Raw genomic sequence first — 23,795 nt, 5'->3', positions numbered from 1 at the left:
TGTATTCTGAATACAAATTTTGGCACAGTTACTTTTTCATTTAGTGGTATTCAGAAAACAGTTACTGTTGTAAAATCAAAGGAATACATTACAGTATTTCATCATTTGCACATAATCTGTGAGAAAAATAGACAACTCTGTTCTTTTGGTGAATGCATGTTTGATTTTTCCATCTGCACTTAGTGAGAGAAAATGCTTTAAAATCAGTGAAACAAACATACAGCTGTTTTTAATTCTATATTGTGTCTTTACACTACAATTAAATGTGATTCAATGTAAAAATGTTCAAAACACCGTACTCTGATTGGTCCATCTATCAGAATACGTTACAAAATACATTTTAATGCAGGCATTCAGTATTCTGTAACTAAATACATTTTCACAATATTCTTCCCAACACTGCCAGTCTCTAATAGGTGAAGACCGCTGTAAACCCAGAACACCCAATAAGACCTGCAATTTTGGAAAAGCTCTAATTCAGTCATTGGCCTCCATCTGCTTGTCCATTTTTTCCTGTTTCTAATGCAGCAACTGTGAGCCTAAACTTCATTTGGACGGCTCCTGTCACTGGTCAGCATGTTAAGCCTGATGGTTGTGTGCACTACATAGACATTCCTTGTGCTTACTTGAATCAGCTATGTTTATGTTGCTGAGCTTCAGACTGACTTTTGTAATGGATGTGGTCTATGCCAAAAATAACTGAAATACACACATTTAATTGTGCTACTCTTTTGTATTTATATGATTAAGCAGAAGTGTCCTAATTTCCAGATGTGAGTATGGTCGAAACGTCGTTATTCTTGCTGTTTGATTAATTTAAATATTTATCACTCATCTTCTGAATGGTTGGATGCTTATTGTAGCTTTGTAGTTTTAAAAAATAATATTAAACTTGTTACAAAACAATTTACTTTTTTTTTCTTTATGTGCTACAATTTCAAGATTGAATTGTATATTTGTAATTAAACAAAAGAACAAAAGCATCAGAGATTCACTTACAAACAAACTACTTTAACTCCAAAAAAAAAAAAAAAAGGTCAGATTCAGGTAAGGAAGTTGTGGGAAGTATTTTGATATTTTTCAAAATAAAATACTGCACGTTACAATGATAGACATAAGATAAGAACTTAATTCTTAACAAGATATACCATTTTATTGAAACATAACTGGTTTGGTTCAACAATGTGTACACACAAACAATTTTTTTATAGATAAGGCTCCACACAACAATAAAAAAAACAAGGTGGAGTTCGCTTATATTATGAAACTCTGGCGGAAGTGGTGCGCAATAGCGCACCTTGACAGTGTGGCTGGTGCGCACGGTGCGCACTGGGGGAAGGGCCTGCCTCTGACTGTGAGGCCGACACGGGAGCACAGAAACTTGCGTAGTCTTACCACGGCACTCGCTGTCTCCCCGTTTCTCTCTATGGACAGCCGGAGGGCAGGAGAAGAAACGGGGAATATTGTGGTTGGGATTGCTGCGTTCATCCCAAAACAGGCCATGATTTAATCTCGGGACATTCCTGGTTTTGGAAGAAGTGGAGACGGGAAAAACGATCGAAGGGAATACGCCAGAGCGGAGCAGGACTTGTGCCGAGGGAGGGAGATGTGCGCTCGGGCCGAGATTGCGGCGGTACGTACAGCAGTTCAGACGTGTTGTTCTACAGCTGTTTTGCGTTATTGTCCCCATGCTATAAATCTGAGATGCGGAGATAACGATTAACACATTAAAGACAGTTTCTGTGCACTAATATTGTGGGAAATCCTGCATTATTTATCCTCTGGCCCAGGCAAATGTTAGCTCACCGGCCCCGTTCTTTTCCACGCTGTGAAAATAGCATGAACAGACGGTTCTTGTTACCACTCCGTTACCATTCAATACCAGTTGTTCTTCCCATAATAATGTGGGGTCTGTTCCAGGGAAAGTGTGTTATTTTCAGTGGGTAATTGCCTGTGTGGCCTGTTTAGGTTTTGGGGTGAAAGTTCTCCCAGAGACTCCCAGATGTTGAATTGTAATGTTCTACTGTAGTTATTGGTTTGCAATGGGCCTCTTACCTTTACCCTAAACACAAGAATGTACTTTTAAGAAACCTTTACCTTTTCCCTCATACCATGAGTATTATTTCGTTTGCATCAACGCAGGCTACATGAGCACTATATTTTGCTATGTTTTGTTTATAATGTGCTAGTCCACCTTTTTCTTTGACGTGCAACCTTAATTAGTTTTCTAGACCTTTGCCATATCCCATTTGCCTTGATTTACATAAGCCCCTTACCCTCTCCTTGTAGACATTGCTCAAGTATTAAACATGGGCTTTTCTTTGGACTGGGCAAAAGGTGAACTTGTGTATTACTGTGGCTACTGGCTAGTCTTAATGTCTTAATTCTAAATACTCTGCTTTACTTTTGTTCCATACACTTGTAGTCTCAGAGTTTCACGGGTTTCCCCTCTGTTCCTGCTCTAGGTATCCCTGTCTAGGCCTGGCCCAAGCAGATTGTTCTAAAGAGGAAGCGCTTAACAAACGGGGGAAGTGAACATGGCTGGGAGCTCAGGCTTCTTTTCCAATGGGCCTGTCCCGTGGATGGACAACGACACAGAGATGAACAACCTGTACCGAGACTTGGAGCTGGGCACCGTGCTCACCCTTTTCTACTCTAAAAAGTCCCAGCGTCCAGAGAGGAGGACTTTTCAAGTCAAACTCGAAACCAGGACTATTATCTGGACCAGGGGCACGGATAAAATAGAAGGAGAGAGTAAGTAAAGATGTCCAACACACGCACAGGGGTTGAAAAAAGGGTTTTATTTACTTTTGTCAAACTGCATTGTCAATCAAAATATGTTTATTGGGAATGCCAGTTAAAAAATTTGGTAGATCACGTTATGTTCAGCTTTTGATCTACTGTAAATAAGCAATAGTTCAATATTTATTGCAGTGTTTATATTTAGAGATTAACATTTGATCATTTCCTAATATTGGTTTGAAGATGAAACATATCATCTTGGATAAAAGGCAAACATGCATATGACTGCAGAAAGCTGCATGAGGCTGCAGTGGTCAAGGGCTGCAACAATACCATTTTGTCATATTTTGTTACGTATTTCATATTGTTCATACAGTTTCAATACAGTTTAGAACACAAACAAATGTTTCCTCTAGTTTTATACTAATTATCATGAAACATAAAGTTTGATTCAATTCCAGTATGTCTTCACTTTTCCGATATAGCAGAGGTGCCCCTTTTATAGAATCGTTTTCTTCCTGTGTTTGTGAAAGTATGGCATACTTTGTGCCAAGTGACTCTGGCGTAGTGGCGCTGGAGTAGTACCATGAGTGTACTGAGCCACATGTGTGTATTGTGTTGTGAAGGTCATATTGAACGATTCGATATTAATATTAATATTAATACTGATAATTACCGTGTTTGGTTCAGGGCAACTTCAGTAACCATAGTGCAGTACCATCATACTGAAATTACTTTTGGAAGTCAAAAGGTTTTAATTTTAATTTAATTGATTAACATTAAATTTTTTTTTTTTAAATTGTGACAGCGCATGTTAATGGACAGAGATGATAAAACATAAATGTAAACACACCAGATTACAGCCAAATTAAGTGATTAAATATTCTTGTTAAGTAGTAATAGTATAACACTGATCTTGTATTAAGTTAAAACAATGATTTATTTATGTAGCTTTACTTTTAGTTAATAATTTACTTAATATTTGTTCTAGTAATTAGCCTGCTTTTTAAGATGTAATAATTAATGAATTTCAGTAGTTCAGCAGCAGAAATTCAAAAGGTCTATGAATAGACATTTAAAGACATTTTATAATTGGATCACATCCACTGTACCACCCTAAATGAGGCAGATTGCTGTGTGTGCCTCTTGTGCAACAGGATGCCTTATGCACAGCTGCGATTTGCTCCGGATGCTGCTGCAGAAAGATTGGCTGGTTTTCTTTTTTTCTTTAGTGGAAGAAGAAGAGTATCATTTTCTATACACTGAAGCTTTCGTACATCATGAGCTCATCTCTGCCACCTGATACTTGAGTCAAATTCATTAAGCTTCAGAAATAGAAGACGGGAGTTTTTACTGGAAGTGTCAGGCCGTCTGCGAACAATTTGGCAGCTGTTTTTAACACGAAACATCCAAATAGAGGCTAAATATAAATCTCCTTTGGTCCTTGGTCAAATGTATGTTTATTTCTCTTGTGGGATTTGAACACATAAGTTATTCTGCCGGACAGTCTGCATTCAAATATTCCTGGGGTCAAAAGCGACATTATATTTTTTAGGGGGTGGCAAGCATTTATGTCTTTTAGATTCACAAATTAGTATGTACAATCTCATATTATATTCTATCTTAATTATTTGGTAATTTGTTATATACTTTGGTAGAAGTGTTAGACCAGTGTCCATTTGCCATAAGGTTACAACCTCTATCATTGCATACTGCACCTTATTTCCTCAAGCAAGACACCTCATCTCAGCTAGCTCTGAAATCAAGGAAACAATTAGAAATACTGCTTTATAACATTGTAATGGAATTTATGTTAAGAATTTTTTAGATTGATTTGTTGATTTATTAGAGACAAATCATTATTATTATTATTATCATTAGTTCCCCCTATCATATGCTGCAGAACATATACTGCTTTGTTTGCCTGCGGCCCAGAATACACACTCCTTCAATACTTCACAAAGATGCGAGTCTGGTCACCTATGAATTTCCTCGTTTTCAAATGGCCGTGATTCACAGGTGGACGAGCCATTCGGGGACACGCATGGTCCATTCATATTGGAAAAAATAAAGGAAAAAAATATCATGGGGGAGTGAAAAACATTTCTGCAGAATCACTAAACTAATCTGAGGTGAGATTAAATTGATTTTATTTGTAAACGCTAGGTGACCAATGAGCTCCTTTGTTTCCCATGTGTCCCTGAAAAAATTCATGTCTGGCCGGCCTTAAGACATAACGGAGGATGTGAAAAAATAAAATGTAAATAAAAAATATAGAGAGATCATTCTGGATTTACCAGGCAACTGCTCTGCATAAGAAGGAGATAAAAAGGTAACAAGAGATAAAATTGCAAGGATTTCTTTTTGTTTCCAGTTCTTTCACTACAGTCCTGTTCCAACAAACCTTAAAGAAAATATGCAGCCTGTGGTGTTTTTAAAAAAGCTCTGTCACAACTGAACTGGTAGGCAGTGTCTTTACCTGCAGATTGAAGACACACATGTTTTTGTCATTTAATGCAAAGGTCATGCCTCGTGGGAAAGTTTAATATCTCCAGAATTCAGAGGCTGCACTAGCACTGACTCATGATTTTTAGTAGCAAGGATTCTGATCAGAGAGGGTCCTTTTAAGTTTGAACCAACTGGATTTCAACATTGAAACTGGCCTCACAAATGACTCATGTACATTCTGTTTTCTGATTCGATAATCATCATGAAACAAAAACATCAAATTATAACATAAACAGGATATCGTGTCCAATGTTTTTGTAAGTAACAAATCTAATGCTGATTTGTTTTTATCAGTAAAGCTATATTAGAATGTGAGGAATGGATCAAGTTTATGAAATTTTAAATAAAAAACTTACATAGGCTTTGGCTTCTTTTTTTCTATTCACTAGTGTAAGATCAGTTTATGGACTGAAGCCAATGCTCAAACAAAGCTTCATGCATTTGTTTGTTAGGGGGTCACTCAAAATTACTGGCCTATCCTCGAGCTTTGACCGATAATAACTATTGTAATATAAGTGATGTATTGGTTAAACATTTTATGACAGGCTGAAAGTTTGTGTTGTATCTCCTCTATCAAAAAGCATAACTTTAATGTGTTCATGTGGAACGGCACAATGGAAATTTCTGCTTAAACATCATCTCTCTGACAGAGTTTTTCCAATCCTCCTTCATTTCAGACTTCTGCAATGTCTGCAAAGATGTGTTTGGAGCAAAAAAAAAAAAAAAAAATGCAAATAAAAATACAATTTTGGAATGTGGGCTAATGTGATTAAATTTTATTTTTAGACGCAAAAAATATATTTGACATAATAGTCTGTTTGGGTCTCATTAGAAGCCTAATAGCCAAAACATAACTCTGCCATATCAATATGATAATGACAAATAAGGTTTTTGTGGCAATGCATAATGCATACCTAATAAGGCCAAGTAAGTGGATGTTCTTCTTACCATTTTCATATCGTATTGTATTTTAGGATTCGCATCTCTGTTTTGTCCTTTAACAAAATAAAAAAAAAAATGACTCAGCGTGCATTTGCATTTGTCATCATCATGTTTCATAGAACACAAGCAGAAGAGTAGCGCTCACTGAGGACAGTGAACCTGTAAACCCCTTGGGGCAGGACTGACCAGTAGTGAATAAATATTGGTATGAATCCAGAGGTCTGTTGTTGTGTTGTTGATTTAGAATTTTTTTTTTTCTGTTCTGGTCCTGGCCCCTTTTACATTTTACAACCAGAAGGTGAGAGAGCATGAAATTTGGGTAATGTTTTTGCAGAGACAGGCTCACCTTCGTTGCTGCACATGTGGTGTGTAGGCGACAAAAGCACAGGATGTGTGGTTTGGAGGCAGGAAGAAGAGCAGGAGATATGTATGTGTGTGAGTGTGTGTGTGAGTGTGTGTGTGAGTGTGTGTGTGTGTGTGTGTGTCTGTGCATGAGACAAGGTTCAACAAGGCCCTTTACCGAACACCTAATGAGGACTTTGTGGTTTGATATTTCTGCTAATTTTGGTAAATCCTATTCATTTATATTTATTTCCCTTTATATTCTTTATTAAGAATATAAAAAAATTACGTAAGTTCTAATTTTCATACAAAATCATTTATAGCATTTTTTTAAGCACAGATTGATATCATAAAATAAAATAAAAAAATGATGGCAGAGGCACTCTGATTTGCGGTGAATTTATTAAAAGTCACGCCAACGCGTTTCGACTACTTGGTCTTCATCAGGGCTAATTGAATGAACAGCAGGTGTAACCATTTATAAAGGGTTGCGAACCCAAAACACGTGGTAGTTAAAAAAACATTTTTCAAATCTTTCAAAACATTTGCATGTTGAATCCAAGTATAATGACAACATACCAGATTGATATCAGTTTGGTCCCCACATCTTCGTTGAATCTTGCCTCTGACCAAATGTGATTGTATCGCACGATTTTTATTTTTATTTTTATTTTTTTCAGTGAAGCATTTGAAATGAAGGAGCTCATTGGTCACCTATCATTTACAAAATTATGTTTTTTGCTACATATTAAGTTTAGTGCTTTGCTTATTGATTCTGCAGAAATTTGCATTCTTTGTCATTTTTTTTTTCCTTTATTTTTTTAAGTGGACGGGTGCTGTGCATACCTGATTGGCTAATTGACCTGTTAATTGCACCCATTTGAAAATGGAGGGATTCACAGGTGACGACTGTGTATTCTGAATCCCAAGCAAATAATATTCATAGTTTTACACAATTCCTTTTACATTGAATGTGTATCACTTAGGACTTCTTTGTTTTAGGACAAACTCAACAAATTACTTTAATCGACAAATGACTGACATGATTTTAAATGGGAAAAGAAAGGCATAAATATGTAATGAACAGGGTTAAGCTTGTCTCTGAACTCGGCTCTAAAATTAGTGATATGATGATTTTATTTATTTATTTTGCATATTGCCCACCCCCTTATAAATGAATCATAAAATTCCCCTTTCTCTGCAGTTGACATTCGTGAGATCAAGGAGATCCGTCCTGGTCAGAAGTCCCGGGATTTTGAGCGTTATGTGGAGGACTCTGCGGCTCGGCTGGAACCAGCTCACTGCTTTGTCATTCTGTATGGCACTGAGTTTCGCCTGCGCTCCCTCAGTCTGGCAGGTGAATATGCAGTTTTTTATTGTCACAGATATAGATATTGATACTTTGCAGTGACATCTTGCAGGGGGTGTTCTACATGTATCTCTATTGGTGGAATGTTCAGAGTGACACAATGCACACATTAGCAAACACCGACAAGTATGTTTTAAAATAGTCTGATAAGTTAAGAAAAAATACAAAATGGATTTAAACAACACATTTTCAGGAGCCTGACATCAATACGTTCATGGTCCTGTTTAGGAGTTTAAGTTTCAACAAAATCGGCTCACCTGTTTCTCTGGTCTCTTTCTGGTCGGATTGTGTTAAAATAAAGATCAGATTAAAGTCTAATTTGAGTAATGGAGCTTTCTAAAAAAGTAGTGCTTTAGTTAGCTTCAAACCCCCAGAGAATGTTGATGAGATTGGTGTAAATAAGAGAACACTGGTGAACTGCCTCATTAATGGCACCAGTCACTGTACTATATAAGACTAGCTGGCAGGTGAAGCAGTGGGTGTCTTTACACTTGAGTCTGCTTTGAGAAGTGATTGAAGTTAGCATGACATTGTATTGTATATATTTATTTGTTTTTGCTTGCCTTTAGCCACATCTGATGAAGAGATGACTATGTGGGTTAAGGGTTTGAATTGGCTTGTGGCTGATACACTGAAATCCCCAACACCACTTCAGATAGAAAGGTAAGTCATAGACCAGTAGGAATGTTTTAGTGGTCAGTGGTTTTCATACTGATTTCACATGTGAGATGTTCTCCTTGTGTCCTCTGGGTGTTCAGGTTGTGCTTAGGTGTTATTGTAAATCCAGATTGTGTATAGTATTAATAATCCAATACATCAAATCTGGTTGTGAGTATCTCTTAAAGGTCCTATATTACACAAAATTTACTCTTGTGAGCTAAGCCATGTTATAATGTTGTTACCTCATCAAAAACATAACTGGAGTTGTGCTTTGTTTCATTGACACATGTTTGAGTAATCCTGGTTTATTAGAGTGTCTTCATCTCAAAAACTCAAAATGCTCTGTTCCACTTTGTGATGTCATGAAGCGGTAGTTTTCATATTATCAGCTACCTTTTACCTTTTAATTCAGTAGAGATGGTCAGTTCCAGGGATGAAATTATCCAAATGATTCTAGTAAAGGTGTATGGAGTTTAAAACACTGTGGAGCACTTCCTGTATTACCACATGACATCACAAGGTGCAACAGAGTGTTTTCTGTTTGAAAGAAGAACTAAATAGGTTTATGTGTTAAATATGTGTGAATGAAACAAAACACAACTCTAAGTATATTTTTGATGAGGAAACAACATTATAATTTAAATCAGAAAATAGCGCAATATAGGCCCTTTTAAACAGCTAAAAATACCTCAAGAAAAAGTCTATGTATTGCCAGTGATGCCTGGACTATATTTTGAGAACAACTGGCTTTGTAACATGTTTTATCGGTCACGTATGTTTTTGACACCTTCATTTGCTCTTCCGCAGGTGGTTGCGCAAGCAGTTTTACGCTGTGGATCGTAACAGAGAGGATAGGTAAGTCGGGCCTGATCGAATCATCCTCACAGGAAATGGAGATAATTAGATTGAGCCTGGTCTAGAGGCAGCCTCTGTCCTACCACAGTGCAGTAACAAATGATGCCACTTTAAGATGGTACACGAAGAAGGAGAGTAACGAGATACTTTTACTCAATGTGTTTACCTCCTCATGATATCAGAAGTAATTAGGACAATAGTTAATCATAAGTACACACTTCAACTTCTATATAGATCATATTTGTTTGTAGTAACAGTACCTCTTGTTGTGAGGTGTCTGAGGTTTATTGAAGGAACTGAGCTTTCAGCCGCACACAGCTCCTCTTCCTGCTGCAGGAAGCTCACTGTGGAGGATGGAAAGCAGTTTGTCTAATGTGTCCAAGTCCAAAAATCCTTTGAAATATCATGGGGTGGGCCTGCATTATTTAAACAAATCCGTTGATCGTAATATATTTATGACATTTTTATCCAATGTGCATACTTCTTTTGGCATAGTAACTAGTAAGTAAGCCTAAATAAGTAAGACAAAATTTATGAGAGTGAGTTGGCCTAGTCTAGTTCTTCAGTGTGTTCTGTGTTATTTTATGCATGTACTGTTGTGATCACTAAATAGTGTAATTATTATTAAAAAAAATATAAGGATAATGTTTCTGTATTAGAAGCCTACAAGGGAAATCATGTTTAGGTAGTTTGTGCTGGTACTGCTGCTGCTACAGTAGTACTTTATAAAGTACACTTTTTTGCTGTACTTTCTTGAAGTATAATAATTGAAAAAACAAAACAAAAACATACTTTTCAAATTGAATACAGTGGCTGCATTTCAGGGCTAGTGTGACAAAGTACAGAGTTTACAGGAAAACTAAACCCTAGCCCAATTTTACCTCTAAACCTATGGATTGGTTGTACACACTTATTCATATTATTTTTTTTTCTTTTTTCTGATTAGGATTTCCTGCAAGGATCTGAAGAACATGCTTAGCCAGGTTAACTACAGGGTGCCCAACATGAAGTTCCTCCGAGAGAAACTTCCGGTAATGTCCGGGTTATGACACAATGTTCACAAACCTGTCTCTACACTTTTCAATTGTTTTTTTCCATTAATTAATACTTCAGCATGGTGTTTTCTTAGGACTCTGAGATGAGAAATGGTGACGTCTCTTTTAGTCAGTTTGCGCAGCTGTATCGAAGCCTCATGTTTGATGCTCAGAAAAATGTAAGTCTTAACTAAAATCAAAAACATGCATTCTGACACACATTTTCCAAGACTCTTTACAGCTCAGACAATTTCATCTACCCGAGCTTATGATAATGATGAGGGCCAAATGCACCCTCCACCCTCCTCCCCCAATCGGCGCATTCTCAAATGGCTTTTGGATCAATATGAGCCTGCTAAAACCTCACTAAAGCCCCTTGGTGCAGGCTGTTAGGGCGGACACACATAGACTGCACAATGCACAGCAACACACATTGACAGATAGGAAAATGGGCCGGCAGACTGGCTGGGGTCATACTAAATAGATGACCCCACTGCCCCGGACCATCCTGTATCCCCCACCACACCGCCGCTTATGATCTATACTTGTCCTTCTATATTTCTAGTTTTGCACACTGACGCAGCACTTTGCCAAATTAACTAAATCCATTGCTTTTGTTTATTCTTTCAGTTGGATATCCCATTTCTACAAAGGTATAGTCAATATTCAATACAGAAAATGTTATCTCAACTTTGTCATTGTCCTTGTCCTTTTTCTTGACTTTATGTGAATCATGGCAATAGGAAGGAATACAGCCCTAAAATTTGAACAGTCTAATGCTACAGTCTTATTTCTTTGCACACTTTTATCTATATAAAATTTCAGACATTCACACAAAATTCAAATTTACATACTACATATATATATAACATCCTTAAAAAGGAGTGTGAAGAAGAAAACTTTAGAAAACCTTAACCTGATTTAGTTCATATTATATAATTTATTATTAATCAGTAATACATATGATTAACTGCATACAGCTTTATATATATACTGAAAAGCATTTAAAATGAAATTACCCAATAACCAATTTAGTCCCAGGCATGAGTATGTCTCTTTGTTTTCTCAGATATATTGATAGACCAGAAGTAAGGATTTCCCTCGAAGAATTCCAGAACTTCCTCCTTGAACATCAAAATGTAATTATCACCAAACCTGTTGAAAACATTTAGATTTTACTCTCATTAATCTATATTCATTTTGCAATGTGTTTATCAGGAACTATGGGCCACGGACAACAACAAAGTGCAAGACTTTATGTTCAGTTACTTGAAAGATCCACTGAGGGAAGTGGAACAACCGTATTTTTGTCAGGAAGAGGTACACTCCCATTCATTTTCTGTCCTTTTTAAAATAATTATGTTGAGTGTGAAATAAGGTGTTTTTTTTCTAATAAGTGAGAAATGCTCAAACATTGCCTATGGTCAGCCTGCAATGTAGATTATCTGGAGAATAGTGCAGGGTTGTGCAAACAAACATACAGTAGAGAAATTGGTGCTTGAAATCAAGTGTAAATACTGGCTTTAAAATACAAAAAATGCAGGATACATTTAAATGGTATTTTCCCTCCATAATAACTGACTTCTCTTTTTGTTTCTGTCTGCTTTAGTTCCTGACATACCTGTTTTCCAAGGAGAACACCATTTGGGATTCATCCTTAGATCAGGTATGCCCTGAGAATATGAACAACCCCCTGTCCCACTACTGGATTTCCTCCTCCCATAACACGTGAGTACTGTGCCAACAATTTGTGTTTGTTAATCATATGCTGGGAGTCTGGGAACGTTTACATGTTAACAACACCAAGAATATCCCACATACTCCTGCAGAGGGAATGCATGTTATATTTGATACCGAAGTCACATGTGAAACTGCACCCATCTCAAAAGTAGAGCAGAAACCGTCATCCTACTACAATTCATTGTAGTCAATTTGTCAAATTTTTGTCATAGTTTTGTTGACTGAAACTATATAGGTAAAAATAATCATACTGCTTAAAGCTAAGACTAAAAAGACATGCATTTTCGTTGACTAAAAGTATATATTTTCTTCAACTAAAAGTTCTGATATTTTTTGCCAAATCATAAACAGTGAACATGATTGCATACGATTGAATATGGATTTGAGTGGACACTAGTTCCAAGTTTCACTTTTCAATCCCAAAGTCTCAAAACAGACCATAAATAAACTCCGTGCCCAACAAACACGTCTGTACATGTCCTATGATTTAATCATGCAATACCTTTTCTCCATCAATCAGCATGTTACTGCAACTTGTCCTGGTTCTGAGAATTTAACTTCAAGGGCAAACATCATTTTCTACATTTGTGTTTAATTAGACCGAATAGCCTTCCCACATCATCCCTTTGTGACTGACTTTGCTCTGGTCTGTGTTTTGCATCTCTCACATGTAGTTTCTCAAGTATGCTAAATATAGACTTTGAGTTACCTCAAACAGAAATGTATTTAAGCTAACTCCTCATGGTCTCTCGCCAAGGGCTTTCAGAAGGTAGTCCTGAGGTTAAACAGCAAAATCACAGAGTGGGGGAACAATGGTTCACAAGTAACGATTGTGGAGCCAGGGCTCAAATGGAAACAATAGGATTTTCATTAGCCATTTAGATATCAGGCTTTTGTAGATCTATATGTAGATGTACTCACAACACCAATTAATAATATCTACCAAAACACAGGAAATATTGTTAATAATTGTTAATATAAAACAGTTCTAAAACTTGCACCTTAGGTTTACTTTTGACTCTTATTGTGAACCAGCCTGTAAAGCCTAGAGGGAAACTGCATCCAGTAAATATATATATAATTATATGTATATATATAAACATATAATTTTATTTTCAGTGCCTTAATGTTTTGATGTAACCATGCATTTTCCAACTCTGTTGAAATGCACCTTGTGTGTGAAGTGTTTGTGTACTTTGACATTACCTTCTTATTTTTAGCTATCTGACGGGAGACCAGTTTTCCAGTGAGTCGTCCCTGGAGGCGTACGCACGTTGTCTGAGAATGGGCTGCCGCTGCATTGAACGTGGGTCGTCAAAAACACCACATACTTTTACGTCACAAAAGATTGTATCACCACAGCTTTTCTTTCAACTTCAATAATTATAGGCTTCCAGACACCCCTTCATATCCTTTTGGTGACTTACTTTTGAAGCAGACACATGACTAGACACACCCCTTTACATAGACAGACTTGCATAACAGTGACTGTAGGCCATGGTCTTTACACTAGCACCCAGTCAAGCAGGTTTTATGAATAGACCTGGATTACAGCAAGTATAATGGGCATTTTATTTTTGAAATGTAAACACAAATCACTCATTAATACATTGAGTACTTTCTAATTCTCAATTTAAATAAGATGGAATTATATGCAAAGTATACTCAGTGTACTCCGTGTATAAACAGTGTCGCGTTAATATTCTGCTCAAGTAAGGACCACGATTATGGACTTTTTGGATCTTTTGTCTCTAGTAAAGAAATGTATGCATCAGACATTATTTTGCTTTTTTATTTGGATTATTAGAAATATCTCATAATGGATGGTAGCAAGCACATTTTGAGAAAAAGGCACAAACAACTAAACAAGACAATGGATCAACAAAAAAAAAAAAAACAGTGGCTCTAAATGATACATGATATATCTTTATTTTTCAGTGGACTGCTGGGATGGTCCAGATGGCATGCCGGTCATCTACCATGGACACACTCTCACCACAAAAATAAAGTTCTGTGATGTTCTGAACACCATCAAAGAGCACGCTTTTGTTACATCTGAGTGAGTGTCTTCAGTGTAAATCTGTATTCACAATATCATGCAATAGGGGTCTAGATACAGTTAAAACCAATGTTTTAGAGTGGAGATATTATGCAGCTCACCCTGGACATTCATACCTGGGTGACTGAGGGATTACACTGCCATAAACACTGCTTTTTAAGAAAAATATTGTGCTTTGGAAAAATAAAACTGTAATGGCTTATACTGCAAAGATTGAAACAAATAAAATCTAAACTAAACCATGTATTGTTCTACAGTTATCCTATCATCTTATCCATTGAGGACCACTGTAGCATCGTGCAGCAGAGGAACATGGCTACGTTCTTTAAAAAGGTTTTTGGGGAAATGTTACTGACCAAAGCAGTGGATATAGCTGCAGACGGCCTTCCTTCTCCAAATCAGCTCAAGAGAAAGATCCTCATCAAGGTCAGCACCTCACCTATTCGTTTAGAGTATGAGTAATAGTTCTTTAGCTTTATGATCTGTCCCCTTTAAGAAGTTAATAAACATAGAATCCTTGACATGGTATTTCAGTTCAGTCAGTTTTTTTGACTTGCCTTAGAAGTAATCTTGTTAATGACATCTTAAATTAAATCCTCTCTTTGCAGCATAAGAAACTGGCAGAGGGCAGTGCCTATGAAGAAGTGTCCACCTCCACCCCATACTCTGAGAACGACATTAGTAACTCCATCAAAAATGGCATCTTGTATCTTGAGGACCCTATTAACCATGTGAGTACTCCCCTAAAATATGTAAATACCCCATTGAAGCATAATTCTTGATTGTATTTGAGATATCCATTTTGTTTTTTGTCCTTTAGGAGTGGTATCCTCATTTCTTTGTCCTGACAAACAGTAAGATCTATTACTCTGAGGAAACATCCAATAATCAAGGCAATGATGATGAAGAGGAGCATAGGGAGGTCAGTACAGACATCTGGTATGATGTTGACTCTGCAAGTCTAACATCAGACCTTACACAAGCTGCAGTTTTGAAGATATTCAATACCAATTGGATCCGCTCGCATCATCAACTCAAATGCTTTCAATTGCTAATTTATTTAAAAGTTCTATATTATGCAAGATTGACTCTTGTGAGCTTTAAGTCATGTTATAATGCTGTTACCTCATCAAAAATATTTGAGTTTTGTTTCATTCACACATGTTTGAGTAATCCTGGTTTATATGACTATCTGCATCTCCAAAGCTCATTTAAAAAGTTTAAAAATGCAGTGGAACGCTTCTTGTATTACCCCATGACATCCCAACATGGAACAGAGTGTTTTCTCTTCCACCTTGTGATGCAGGAAAAATATGCAGAATTTGTGTGTTGATGGGTAAACATTAAAACAGAGATCAGAAAATAGTGTAATATATGTCCTTTGTGTACATAATGAATATAATGCAAATTCTAATGGGAATCTTAATTTTAAAAAAGCACAAACTGTTAACTTCTTGCTTAGCATTGCATATACACCACTATACTACCAACATGTCTCTCTTCTTGGTCCCAGGTGTCAAACGGTGTAGACCAACATGTGACTGAAAAGTGGTTCCATGGTAAACTGGGGGCTGGACGGGATGGTCGGCATATCGCAGAGCGGCTGTTGTCTGAGTATTGTCTGGAGACGGGAGCACCTGACGGCTCCTTCCTGGTCCGGGAGAGTGAGACATTTGTGGGGGACTACACACTGTCCTTCTGGTGAGGCTCACAAATGGGTTATCATAACATTCCTGGTGTTTTAACCTGAACCTGACTTGAATCAGACTTTGAAAATCAGACTGATTGCCAGAGCTTCAGTCACATATTTTTCCTAAACCATTACATGATATAATATAAATACTATTATTACATTTTTTTGTTTTATTTAACCAGAATAACCCCAAAAAGGTGAAAATGTAAAAACAGTCGCTGAAAATGTTAATACTTTGGAAGAAATAAGAATGATGTAGTGGATTTATTTATCCACATAAAATACTGTTGAATTTACATGGTACTTGTTCACACTTCAATAAGGGGCCAAGAGGAATCTCAATTAACTATAGTTACAGTTATTGATCTGATTGTATGTGGAGCTGAAATCAGTCAATATCCCTCTAATATTGATTTAATATTGTTGTCACACACATGACTGTGGCTATAGGTTTAAAGGCAAACTTATTGAACTCCAACCTGTACAGAAACTACATTGCATGTAAAATTTATTATGGAACTAAACTATTTTTATTTCATCATCAGGCGTTCAGGACGGGTACAACACTGTCGAATCCACTCAAGACAGGAAGCTGGCTCCCCAAAGTTCTACCTAACGGACAATCTGGTATTTGACACCCTCTATGCCCTTATAGGGCACTACCAGCAGGTGGCTCTACGCTGCAATGAGTTTGAAATGAAACTGACTGAGCCCGTGCCACAAACCAATGCCCATGAGAGCAAAGAGTGAGTTACTTTTATTTATTATTTATTATTATTTAGAATATCACTTACACTGTTGGTCTAATGTTGCATATTTGTCTTAGGTGGTACCATGCTAACCTTTCAAGGAGCCATGCTGAAAATATGCTGATGAGAGTCCCACGGGATGGGGCGTTTCTTGTCAGAAAAAGAGCAGAACCAAACTCCTTTGCCATTTCCTTCAGGTAAAGTGGATTCTGCATCCTTCTAGCAGTACAGGACAAACCCATCCTTGACAGTATGTCTGCTTTCTGACACAGAGCGGAGGGGAAGATAAAGCACTGCCGTGTGCAGCAGGAGGGTCAGACTGTGGTGCTGGGCACCTCAGAGTTTGACAGCCTCGTCGACCTCATCAGCTACTATGAGAAGCACCCGCTCTATCGCAAAATGAAGCTCCGCTATCCAATAAATGAAGACACACTGGAAAAGATAGGCACTGCTGTGAGTTCAGAAGTACAAACATTAAATATTTGAATCTATCTCAACAGTTTTATTTTTGGAGAACTGACATACGTTCAATTACTATATCCTTAGGAGCCTGACTATGGATCACTGTATGAGGGAAGAAACCCTGGCTTTTATGTTGAGGCCAATCAAATGCCAACTTTCAAGGTAAGTATTTTGTAACTTTGTGGATGTGTTTAATATAAATCATAATCATTTGCTGTTATTTTTAGTGTACAGTTAAAGCTATGTACGAGTATAAAGCTCAGAGAGATGACGAACTCTCCTTTACAAAGAACGCCATCATCAACAACGTGGACAAACAGGAAGGAGGCTGGTAAGTGACCCCGCTTTACTGGATTGGCCTGCGTTTATCCTACAGATCGGTATTATCTTTAGTCACACACATGCTTGTTTTCTCTCAGGTGGAAAGGTGACTGTGGGGGGAAGAAGCAGCTGTGGTTTCCTGCCAACTATGTGGAGGAAATCAGTCCTACAGCCACAGAGCCTGACAGAGCTGTAAGAAAGAGTAACTAAATAATGGGTTAGACACATGTTCGAAAGAAATCAACTTGACTTTATTTTCATTCAGCAGGAGGTAACAGAAAACAGTCCACTGGGAGATCTGCTCAGAGGAAGTGTTGATGTGTCATCCTGTCACATTGGTAAGGTGCCCTCCTTTACCCTGAATTGACCTACATTAATCTCCATTATGGTATAACAAGCCATAAACTCCTTCAGGTTTCAAGTTTCTTGTTTCTTTTTACTCTCTTCCTGGAGAAATCAATCCTCAAAATTATTTAAATTATTTTGCAGTATTTGTATTTTAGAGTAATTAATTTTCTGTGAACGTCTGTGAATGTAATGTCTAAGAGGAACCACCTGTGTCTATTCCTGAAAGAAAAGGTTGAATAAGAACTATGAAACTATGTCAGGTTTACCTAGTGTTCCCTTTATTGGTGTCCAAGCTTGTGGCTCCATCTAGTGGTATCTGTGAGCATTACAATACACGTGAAGCATACTATGTTTTGGTGCATTTATTTAGTCATAATAGTTAAAACCAAGAGTGGGCAGTTATTTTCCCCCGAGGGCCATGTTTGATTGCAGGCATGTGATGGAGGGCCAAACCAATGAGATCTGTAAAATATAGGGTACTTTACCTTAGCATTTCCATATAATAATAATTATCAAAACCTTGGTGGGTGAGATTGTGCCCCTGTTCCCCTCTTATTTTTGAAAGGACCGCAGATGGAAATTAGCTTCCTTAGGTAGAATGTGATGCTACCATCTCTGCCCTTGAGAATTATGTGTATGTCCATTGTCTTGTTAAAAAAATAAATATAAGTTAAATGGAAAAAAATAATAATAAAAGGGGCCATTTTTCTAAATGTTCAGGTCTGGTTTAAATAAATAATAAATAATAATATGTATTCTGTTTTACTCATATTTATTTTTTATATAAATAGCTATAAGACCCGAAGGTAAAGGAAGTCGACAGCACGTCTTCTCTCTTGCACCAAATCCCTCAATGAGACTAGGTCCAGTGTTGGATGTTGCTGCTAACAGTCAAGAGGAACTTAACCAATGGGTTTTGAAGATTCGAGAGGTGGCAATGACCTCAGAGGCCAAGGTAAATTCTACACATCCTGCTGCCTCCTAGACACTATACAGTACGTACTCCATGGCAATGGTAGATTATATAGGTTTGTATTTATTATTGTCATTAGCTGGAGGAGGGGAAGATGATGGAGAGAAGGAAGAAGATTGCACTGGAGCTGTCTGACTTGGTCATTTACTGCAGACCTGTGCCGTTTGATGAAGACAGTAAGCAATTACATTTATTATATAATTTCATCATTTGATAATTATGTACTGTTGTAATTCATACAACGTTTGTTTGCAGAGATTGGCACCGAGCGGGCCTGTTTCCGAGACATGTCATCTTTCCCGGAAACTAAGGCTGAAAAATATGTCAACAAAATCAAGGGAAAGAAGTTTTTACAGTATAATCGTTTACAACTGTCCCGGATTTACCCAAGAGGCCAAAGACTAGACTCCTCCAACTACGACCCCCTGCCCATGTGGCTATGTGGATCTCAGCTGGTGGCACTCAATTTTCAGACTGCAGGTTTGTCTCTTTTTTTCAAACGAATAAAACAAAATCCAGCCCCAGTCATATTATAGGCTCTGTTGTGTCTTTATTTTGTCTTGCTTAGATAAGCCAATGCAGATGAACCAGGCCTTGTTCATGTTGAATGGGCGCTGTGGGTATGTGCTCCAACCGCCAATCATGAGGGACGACAGCTTTGATCCTTTTGACAGACACACACTTCGAAGCGTGGACCCCATCTCTCTGCAAATAGAGGTTCAATGTTTTTTTGCAGAATATTTGCAAAGGAGCGTCTCATTAAGTTTAAAGATGCCCGATGTAACTTTTTGGTTGGGGTCCCTCTCCTGTTTGTTTCTATGGATATGTCATTGCTCTGCCTGGAATGTTCCAAAGTATGACATTAAACAGCTCTGCCTTACATTTATTCAATTACAGGTGGTTTCATAGCTCAGAAATACCTGATTGAATATTCTGACTGTGAGCTGGGTTGCCTTGCCTCTCCACTGATTTGACCAGTAACTTGGTTTGGTTTGGTCTCCATGAAGATAGAAAGATTTAATGCCATACTGTGAAACAGGAAAAAAAGAAATAACATTTCCATGGAGAAAAGCATTTGAGGGACCCTTTACCAGAAAAGTTACACAATGTACATTTTAAGTATTGTAATTTATTTTAGCAGTTCATTGTAAACTATAAATTACATGGTATACACTGAATGGCATGGCAACTGTTTAACCTTTGAATCTGTATTATAGTCTGTTGCAAATGTAGTTTCACTAATTGATATGAACTGCTAAAAAATGTACATAATATTGTGACTTGACTTGGAAATGTTGAAAAGACAAACTGACCTAAATCATTGCCATATTTATTTAAGGTTTTGGGAGCTCGGCATTTACCAAAACACGGGCGTGGAATTGTTTGTCCGCTGATTGAGATCGAGGTGTGTGGGGCAGAGTACGACAGTGCCAAGCAAAAAACAGACTCTGAAGGTAAGAGTTGTTATTTTGATGCTTTTTATTTTTGAAGCAACAGATGTTTGTGTCCCCGCCTTGTTGTAGAAAAACAGGAAGCTGTCCAAACTATGGCAAAACATGTGAGGTTGTTGAAAGGGGATGACTGCTCAGAAGCACTACAATATACACATACAACAATAAATACAATTTTGGTATATAACCATTGGTATATAGTTGACTATAGTTTACCCACAAACATACAATACACATAGAGACTTAAAGAATGACTTGAAGGTGACCTATTTTACCTATTTTACCTGTTTTATATTCATGCAGTCCTGATGGAAAATATTGTACCAAATTATCTTTTTTTTTTTTTTTCCCTCACCTTTGCAGCTGACAATGGCCTAAACCCCACATGGCCCAGAAAGCCATTCCAGTTCACTGTGTGCAACTCTGCCTTTGCCTTTCTGCGCTTCGTCGTCTATGAAATCGACATGTTCAACGACCAAAATTTCCTGGCTCAGGCTACATTCCCCATTCAGGGTCTCAAGACAGGTACCACAATCTTAATAACAGAAAAAATACTTACAATTATAATATTTGCAATATATTTGCAATCATATAAAATATTTAAAGTAAAAAATATATAATACAGCTCCCCATCTGACATTATTATTATTTTTTTTAAATATCAAATGGATAAACCAGTTTTTATTCAAGTCTGAATAAAAAATGTACTGATAATTGTGGGCCAGATCTGCTCCATTGACTACCAGTTCACTACAATTTGGAGAAAAAAAAAATCATAGGCTATGACATGTTTTATTAATCCTTTGTTCTAATGCAAATGTAATGTCAAAATGTGACTATAGGTTATCGGTCAGTACCTCTAAAGAACAGCTTCAATGAAGACCTGGAGCTGGCCTCGCTTTTGGTCTACATGGAGATCACCAGAGGCAGGGTGAGAAATGTCTTTCTGCTTTGTGACCATTATAAATATCAGTGTTGTAAATTGGAAGTGTGTGGTATTGTATATGTTTAATCAGAAAAAAAATATTATTTGATTATAATCACGTTCTGAATAATTAACTCTCCAATCAATATATCCATGCGCAAAGGATTTCTAAGTAGATTTAAGTGTTAAATCTGACATTTATTCCTAAATTATGGTGACTTTTTCATTTTTGTGCCTCTCTTCTTTAGGATGAGAATGGAGAGGTTCTGAGTCCGTTTCTGGCTGTGGGGTCTTCACCTGTGGCCCTGTCGTCTCAGGCGAGCCGAGAGCGCTTGGGGGAATTTGGCTCTGTGTCCTCGCTCTCCTCCAACATGTCTCCTCTGCCTCAGTCCCCCGCTCAGGCCCAGGCTATAGGCTACAGGGGCAGGGAGGGCTCCTTTGAGTCCCGCTACCAGTCCCCCATAGATGACTTTCGACTGTCCCAGCAGTCACTGTTGGACCACATGGACTCCCAGAACAGGAGGTGTGTGCTGTAGTATCATGCTTTAGCAGTGTATCCCACATGAGCCAGTGCTCAGGCTGTCTTTGTGTCTGCAGTAGGATGTTGCGTGGGGCCCGTGTGGGTGGAGAGAACCGCGTCTGAGTCCAAGCCAATCAGGATATGCCCCCCCACCCTTGTACTGATGATGTCACTGACTGCTGTGAACACTGTTTCCATGGAAACGCCCACCATCGCTTTGGCCTACATTTCAGGCAGCTCTCATTTTCCAGACCCCCACCATCAGCCTGTTTGCCCCAGCCCTGCTCCGGCCTCCTGTTCTCCTGAGGAGGAGCTCGGACACAGAGGTGGGACGTCCTGCGACCAGGAACAAGAGACAGATGTTTACAGGAACAAAAATGGCTGAAAGTCCCTGCTCTGAGCTGACGTCTGTGGGGGTTGGACATCCTCCTCTGGTAAAGGTGTGCACATCAACTACTTTGGAGGAAGGAAAGAGAGCAGTTTAAATTAGTTGCCCTTCTCATTTTAGGAAATCTGAATATATAAGTATGTACTGTATTTATTCCTGCTGTGCTGTTGTCCAGAGAACAGTAGCAGCTGATCTGCTCTCAAAGAGCTCTTTCTCTGTTTTAATATTCTAATTATTTAAACATTTAAACATTCATAATGTGACTTTTATGTATATGTGTAAAACACGAGGGCTCAGTATGTTGTTTTATTGTCTCTTTTCTTTGTGCCTCCAGTGTAGTTCATGCAGATTTTGGAGGTAATTTAATATTTTTTTAGGCAATTCGTAGCCTGTTTTTGTGCAGAAGCCAGCCTCTCATTTTCAGGCCTTTTTTTTCTTACATTCCTGCAAACTGCACATCATTCCCCTGCACTGCAGGTGCCTTTAAGCCAGTCTCACACCTTTTTAATTTCTCTTCATTTTTGTTCTTTATCCACGTCATGACGGTGTCGAGCATCAGGGACTAACCCAAAGGTTTTAGACTGCATATGAAATCAAATGTACCTAATGTTTTTGAATGTAATCCAGAAGACTGACTGTGTGCACTTGTTACTGGAATTTAGAGGCTCTAATGAATTATTTTTAATATGGTCATGGAGCCATAAATAGTTTTACCATTTTGTTAATCTGTATTTTACAGCTACTAATACAGCCACAAATATTCACACATTAATTTAGAACTTACTCCTCATTTGTTATTGTCCTGTTGATTGATCAAATTATGCCTTTTATGGTGAAGTGCAGCCCGGAGATTTTGAGACATTACATATGATGCATCATTGGAGACTGTGTTTAGTCATTATTTTAAATACTGTAGTACTTGTCTAATCTTCGCCTTCTGTGTTCTGGGTGAGTGGGGTCAGGTGCTTGACCATCACATGGATTATGACTGGGCCTTTGAAGTCTTGACCAAGTTTATATGAAACAGTTTGTCTATATTGACTTATGTTGACAGTGACAGTGTTGGACAAGTACTTTAATATGTAAACTCAGTGTTCTCACTCAGTGGTTGACCACACACTGGGACTAAGCCATACAGTGTAATTGTGATGAAATAACAGCAGGAAAGGGAGGGAATATGCAGGTTCTCGCCCAAATCATTGACCATCCTGTTGGAGATGTCCCAATGTTATTTTGTCTTCTCATTGATTGTTGTGGAAAGCTCTCCCTCCAAAGCTGCATCTTCTTCTGCTGACCTTTCTGCTTGTGTCCACGCGCCTCTCTTAGTACATCACCATTTAGCCATATATTTCACAAGACCAGCTAGGTCTGAACACCTGCGCACTCACTCGGGTCTGCTCAGGACAGGTGAAACTACGCACCAGTCTCACCTGACAGTCGCCCTGAGCTCACTGTCTATAGATGTCAATCAACTGGACTTCAGAGGTGTGGGTGAGCAGAGCCAGTCAGTGTCTTACCTTGTCTTATGTCTGATTTTACAAATGCCTTTGTGTAATGTGCCTAAAACTCTGGAGAGAAAATGTACTCACTTTAATTTTGCCTTTCATATAAAACATACTCAAGCCTAAAAGTAAATAAAATAATTACTGCTTTAATTAAGGTCTGTCTTTGTGTGGCTCAGTCTTACTAGACTCAGGGAAACAGTTTTTGCTTT

General features: G+C 37.9%; 1 protein-coding gene across 4 annotated transcripts; it reads left to right on the top strand.

Annotated features, from left to right (window-relative positions):
- The first annotated feature begins 1,329 nt into the window (after positions 1-1,329).
- Positions 1,330-23,736, top strand: plcg1 (phospholipase C, gamma 1). 4 transcript variants are annotated; one of them, XM_055166016.1, is made up of 33 exons: positions 1,330-1,633; positions 2,466-2,754; positions 7,739-7,891; positions 8,473-8,566; positions 9,371-9,418; positions 10,365-10,449; positions 10,548-10,631; positions 11,083-11,105; positions 11,522-11,591; positions 11,671-11,772; positions 12,062-12,180; positions 13,413-13,498; positions 14,131-14,251; positions 14,509-14,677; positions 14,860-14,982; positions 15,072-15,173; positions 15,765-15,952; positions 16,490-16,690; positions 16,771-16,890; positions 16,966-17,146; positions 17,240-17,317; positions 17,383-17,486; positions 17,575-17,668; positions 17,745-17,814; positions 18,616-18,779; positions 18,877-18,973; positions 19,053-19,277; positions 19,366-19,514; positions 20,137-20,251; positions 20,612-20,773; positions 21,091-21,179; positions 21,422-21,696; positions 21,774-23,736. In XM_055166016.1, the coding sequence occupies exons 2-33, from the start codon at positions 2,538-2,540 to the stop codon at positions 21,814-21,816; spliced, it is 3,951 nt and encodes a 1,316-aa protein (XP_055021991.1). In that variant the 5' UTR covers positions 1,330-1,633; positions 2,466-2,537; the 3' UTR covers positions 21,817-23,736. The 4 variants fall into 4 exon arrangements, with proteins under 4 accessions (XP_055021991.1, XP_020785375.1, XP_055021990.1 ...); XM_020929716.2 differs by having other exon boundaries at positions 21,771-23,736; XM_055166015.1 differs by having other exon boundaries at positions 17,742-17,814.
- Positions 23,737-23,795: the final 59 nt, after the last annotated feature.

Source organism: Boleophthalmus pectinirostris, unplaced genomic scaffold (assembly GCF_026225935.1).
Source record: "Boleophthalmus pectinirostris isolate CB_2022bp ecotype Guang Dong unplaced genomic scaffold, ASM2622593v1 HiC_scaffold_8, whole genome shotgun sequence".
NCBI classification, from domain to species: Eukaryota; Metazoa; Chordata; class Actinopteri; order Gobiiformes; family Gobiidae; genus Boleophthalmus; species Boleophthalmus pectinirostris.
This window is presented reverse-complemented; position numbering and strand designations above follow the sequence as displayed.

Coding starts and splice junctions, on each gene's coding strand:
- plcg1 (XM_055166014.1), top strand. CDS start 2,538: ATGGCTGGGAGCTCAGGCTTCTTTTCCAATGGGCCTGTCCCGTGGATG. Junction 14,678..14,859: donor AGAGAAAGATCCTCATCAAG/GTCAGCACCTCA, acceptor CTCTCTTTGCAG/CATAAGAAACTGGCAGAGGG. Junction 15,953..16,489: donor GACTACACACTGTCCTTCTG/GTGAGGCTCACA, acceptor TTTCATCATCAG/GCGTTCAGGACGGGTACAAC.